The sequence below is a fragment of the Barbus barbus genome, assembly GCF_936440315.1.
Source record: "Barbus barbus genome assembly, chromosome: 17".
NCBI lineage: Eukaryota > Metazoa > Chordata > Actinopteri > Cypriniformes > Cyprinidae > Barbus > Barbus barbus.
The window spans coordinates 7,126,503-7,132,502 of record NC_136745.1 but is presented as its reverse complement, the minus strand read 5'-3'; the positions used below and the strand labels follow the sequence as shown (position 1 = coordinate 7,132,502).

The following is a 6,000-nucleotide window of genomic DNA, read 5'->3' as shown; positions in this document are numbered from 1 at the left end:
GGGTCTGATCTTTATTTTGATGTACTGCATGTTCAGATATTCACACAAAGATTCTGGGGGCCATGAAATTTTAATGAAAATCAGCAAAAACACTGGCGGTGGCTAGCAACTTTTTTCAAAAATGCTGGCGGGGAAAGAGTTAATGACGCAAATGTATAAATATATACATGATTGTTTAAAGGTTCGGGGTTGGTTAGACTTTGATTGTTTTTTGTTTTAAAGTGTCTTATACAAGGCTACATTTATGTGATCAAAAATACAGTAAAACTGTAATATTCTGGAATATTATTTCAATTTATAATAACTGTTTTCTATTTTTATATATTTTAATATATAATAAAAAAAAATCATTAATGTGATGTTAAAGTTGAATTTTCGGCATCATTAAAAACAAAAACAAAAAAAACAGTTGTGCTGCTTCATATTTTTGTTGAAACCATGACATACATTTCTAAAATTAAAAATATTTTATATTCCTAAAAATTGTCTTTTGATCATTTTAAATAATGTGCCGCTTATGTGCCACACACAGTATCACACTCTAAGAATGTTCATGTGTATTTCGCACTTGCAATATGTTGATCAAGCATTCATACCTACTGTATCTTCGCGTACTTGCGTAAAGTGTGTTTCTGGCCTCTCCTGCCTTAGAAAGCAAATTAAATTTGCCTGGCCCACATCACAGAGGTCACTAGCTAAATTTTTCTTCAACAACATTGTTAACTTGCCCACTACTACCATGTAACAGATGCATAAATTTGGCCTCCCGTAGTGCTGTGATGTGATGCAGCAGCGCTCCGTCCTTTCAGATCCGTTTTCTACGACATCTCGAGACTTTCCTGATGCACTCTACAGGAATCAAGCTGGAACGAGGACATGGCACCCTCCAGGGAATAACTCACAGTTCTGAGGCTCGCTAGTGGTTAACTGCCGACTTCCCTCAGGGTTCCGGAGGTTTGTAGATGGCAAAGATGGTGGAGGTAGTGATGAACGGTGGGGGAGAGAGTGAGAGCGAGAAAGACAGAGAGAAAGGAAGAGCACAGTGGAAGCGCCAGCACTATAACAAATGGGCCTCCAGCCGAAGCCAGTGCAATCCTTGGCGTATGTAGCGCACCAGTTCTGTCATGCTGCTTTGCTGCGTCAACGGTTCCATCACTGAGTCCAGCTCCAGAAAGAACTCTGTCAGAAAAGAGAGAGACACACAGAGCGATTGGCAACATGGGACCAACATTGTTTTTTACATATGACTACAGTAAATTATATGTAACAGGTGTTGCTAACCTTTTTAACATTGAGTGCCATTTTTTATGTGCCATTGACAGCAAAAACCAACAATAAAGCAGATGCAAATTGCTGGCAGACTAACTACAACGTCTTGACTAGGGGTCGACCGATATGTGTTTTTCAGGGCCGATGCCGATACCGATTATTACAGACCAAGTAGACCGATAACCGATATATTGAACCGATATATATGTCTGGTGTAAAAATGAAAATGAATGTCAAAATTAAGAATAACAAGGGCTCTGACAAAAACCGCCTTCCCTAGTGTTGGTTGCACTTCTTACTCTTGTCTTCCCCCATGCATCCATCTACAATAAGGGTAATATATAAAGAGAGAGTTAAAAGTGGGGCCACTGCATGCTTCATGATTAAGCCTATGAATACTAAATACTACAGCTAAACAGCTTGGGGAAATGTAAGTATTTGGCTTCAATAATTTACATGTTAGAAATGTATGTGTAATAGCATAACCTCTCATAATTCTTCATTAATTATTTTCGGTTGACTAAATCATAACCTACAAGAGGGGGCTATTCAATTCATCATCTAATGCACATCAGTTGATTAATTTAAAAAGCGCAATGTATATAATACGTGTAAATAATTTAATTGTCTTCATAGCTCCATTGTAGAAGTTGTGAAGAAGACCGCAACTATTTTAATGAAACTATAACACTAATAGCCTGTTATAGGCTCACTTGGTTCAATAGCCTATTGAAATGTCCCAATTTCCATCATCATAATCTTGGCCTATGTGACAGTAACTTAATCTTGGCCTATGTGACAGTATCTTAGTCTTGGCCTATGTGACAGTAATTTCCATTAGTTTTCATTTACAGAGCAGTGGAAATGAAGGCATAAAACATTAATTTAATTTATCTTTTAATCAAATGAGAGTTAAACTATTTTTTGTCAAACAAATGTTTACTATTAAAATTAAAACGTAAGAAATAGCGTATTGTGTGATTGTTCTTTTAAACAAAAGTTGTAATAATTGTAGTAGCATTAGTAAATAAACCGAACTTTTATTTTGACGGGTTGCCATGTGGACCTCTTAAGTTTCTGTAGCCTATTTATGATATGATGATCGTTTTACTCAAACGAAACAGTCAAATGCTCATGAAGTAACTCTCAGAGCAGTTCTGGGGATGATGTTCATGTATTTATGTCCTCATTTAGTGACATGGCAGATGCGGAAAACTCCGCGAGCGTCGCGCACTTCAGTGTGTGTGTGTGTGTGTGTGTGTGTCAAAACCGCGCGTCTGTGCCTTTCACATATACAGAGACACGCCGAACATGCAGAATTCATATTTAAATAGTCTCTTTGCAGCTTAATGTTTACAGCTAGTCCATATCATGAGTCGATTTAAGTGTACTGACCTACTATTGATTAATTCATCCAAACTTTGACAAATTTCGTGACTCCGCGTTATACAGTAAATTCCATTTATATGACTGGATTCCGCGATTCCCCCTGCGTTTCCCCCATCTCGGAAACCATAAATAGATAATATTGAGGTTTTTACAACTTCAGTGTAGTGGATTGTAATTTATTGCAACTTGAGCAACGTCTGCTTCTGCCTTTGAGAGAGAACTGATGTGTGATGAAGCAGCACCAGTTAGCAAGCGCTTTCGGTGTGAGAGCGCCTTTAGTCTTCCACGTTGATTGGTCGGACTCCTGACTCTCAACAAATCAGATGCGCAGTGGGCGGAGACTGCTCTAGGCCACAGAGTGGTAAGTTCCGACAGGCTGCATCAGAGCCAAATAGCGCGTTTCAAAATTAAATAATTTTATCGGCACATCGGTTTTGAAAATGACCGATGCCGATTATCATAAAAATGCTTAATATCGGTGCCAATAATCGGCCAGGCCGATAATCGGTCGACCCCTAGTCTTGACCCCAAAATGGGTTAATTGATGACATTCTAAAGTAGACATGTATTCAGAGAAAATACTGTTGTTTCAAAACAACACATACATTGCAAATCATAAGGATTTTTTTTTGCCAGTGGTTGGTTTTAGATCTAAAAAGTGGAAAATAGACTTATTTAGTTAATAAAAAAACTTGCTATTTTCTTTTTTTTTTTCAAAATTAAATGTAAAATTAAGAATATTTTGTATTCCTAAAAATATTTCTTAAGAATGTTCTTATCTTTTTAAAATTGCATTAAAAATCTGTCTATGATTTTTACATTCTGAGTCCGAGTTGCTTTATAAAACAGTCATACTTATTTTTTTTCCAACTAAAACCATATTGTATCTGATCAGCAAGTTCTCATTAATGTGTGAATGTGATTGAAAAATTAAATGCAAGTTTTACATGTTTCCATGTTATTACAATGTTATTACTGCATTTTTGTTTAATTACAATGTTTTTTTGACACTAATATAATTACATACATAATTTAACAAAAATAAATTTTGACACCTAATGTTACTCCATACATATCCATGTCCAAAATGACCTGAACATGATTTATACCTCAGAAAAATAAAAAAGTATATCTCTTGAAAATAATTGTATTTGTAAATTTTGAAGGTCTTTAAGCACTTGCAAAATGTTGCTTCCTTACTGAAAACTGCACATTTACTGTAGACAGAGAGCAAGAAAGATGCAAATGAAACTACAGACTGTTTAAAATAAATGATGCATCACCATGATTATTAAGGTCATTTGCAGGTAGCGTAAACAGTGTTTTTGAGGTATTTTTCAGAGTTGAAAAGCAAGTCTGCTGCAAGACCCGCAATAACACTAGATAGCATCAAAAGCATTTAATTTTCTTAAGAAAAAACAGACATTCTTTAGAAAATATTTAAGAGTTTTTTTTTTTTTTTGCACTTAGCAACACTCTTACACATAGCCACGGGAACATATATTATCTGGGGTGTGCTGGGGGCGGGGCTTGATGTTGCAGGGCGGGGTCATGGTGGTCATGACAAAATCCTAATATTAAACAGCCCAAATTCTTATAGATTATTAACGTACAAATGAAGACATGAAGTTATATGCGAACAAATATATATATTTGTGCTTTTGTGACTTTAGTTCAATGATTTTTTCTTTAATATTTCTATTATTTAAGGGGATTTTGCTAAATAACATCCCTGATACTCAAATGTTTTGATCAGTGTACTTCGGCGAATTCTCTCATTGAAAACAACAAAGTGCAGATGTACATGCGATGTAAATAAGATATTAAGTCATCATACACTGCAGACAACATAACTGATTATAGCTTTTTTAGTATGCTTACACTCACGCTAGACTGAATTCAGTGATATTCTTTGATAATATGTTCTTTGCTCGCTGTATAATTTGTTTGTTGTTTGAATAATCGTAGACATGCTGCGTTAATTAAATTTAAAATGTGTTTTTATGAAATGTGATCAGGTTAAATACAAATTCTGTCTTATTAAAATATTTTAGGTCATAATATGGTAACCTACTTGCCTAAAACATTATGATGTGTGTGTAGTTAATATATACCTTAGGCTTGTTTGAGCGCGTTTGACCAAAGACTAGAGCGCAATTAAACAGATGTGCTTATACGGTCGGTGGCCGTCTTGAGAAGCGAGAAAGCTTCGGAAGACGGCTCATAAAAAGGATGAGGACGTGAATTGTTTTTACAAGTCGGAATGTAAAATTACGGTAATATCGCATGAATATTTCACATGAAATTCTGTTAGTGTGAGGGAGAGATGTAGTAGGGCTGTATACCTTGGAGAACCTGGCGATACGATACATACCTCGATACACAGGTCACGATTCGATACGTACCTCGATACAGAGCTGTCTCGATACGATTTGATACAATGTGACACGATTCGATACGATTCAATAAAAATACATGGGCCAGAGCCAATTAGTTAATGCTGAACACATTTACTCAACAAACAGAACTCTGCATTTTTCTTCAATTTAATGAAGACAAAAGTGCATTATAACAAAGTGCATTTTGCTTAAATATTTGCAACTTTAAGTGCTCTGATTAATTGTACACAAATTGTATTAATCTGGAAATCACCACAAGTCAACATTTAACTTTCCAAGGGTACAGTCTGAGCTCACACAAGCACAAAATCTTCTTCTTATTATTCTTAACTTCTTATTAAATCTTCTTATAATTCTTTTTTGTGACACCATGTACTGCCATAACATATTTCACTATGAAATCACTTAAAGGTGCCATAGAATGCATTGATACAGTATTTTAAATTGTTCTCTGATATCTACACAGAAGGTATGTGGCTTAGGTAAGGGCAAAAAAACTCCAGAAACGATTTTACATGTCCATTTACAACCCTAGGATTTCTCCCTAGAATGAAACGGTCTGTTATTGGCTTATTTGGCAGGGTCATGAATAATAATGAGCTCTGCTCTGATTGGCTGTTTCACAGTACGGCTCATGAGCAAGAAGGACGCACAAGGAGGAAAATATATATTTAAATACTTTCTCTCGCAGTTATATCGTCGGGTAATTATACTGTATATAAAACGCGGGCATCAGGGAGCCGTTATTAATATGCGAGGCATTGAAACTGCTTTTGAACGATCCATCGATCGCGTTATAGTTCACTTTCAAGAGACGCGATCACACAAACTATGTTTACATTATGGAGCAACAGTACTTACCACACATTTCACAAGATCAGATGCTTGTCAGTGGTGCTCAGGATCTGTAAGTCATTCGCCATCATCCTCATCTCTCCTTACT

At 36.0% G+C, this 6,000-nt stretch overlaps 1 protein-coding gene across 1 annotated transcript in view; it reads right to left on the bottom strand.

Annotated features, from left to right (window-relative positions):
* Positions 1–985: 985 nt before the first annotated feature.
* The window catches only part of LOC306883783 (AF4/FMR2 family member 2-like), a 237,431-nt gene continuing 232,416 nt past the window's right edge, over positions 986–6,000 (bottom strand). Inside the window, 1 exon segment of the mRNA XM_079439265.1 lies at positions 986–1,179. Coding sequence (XP_079295391.1) covers positions 1,058–1,179 — 122 coding nt within the window. The 3' untranslated portion in view covers positions 986–1,057.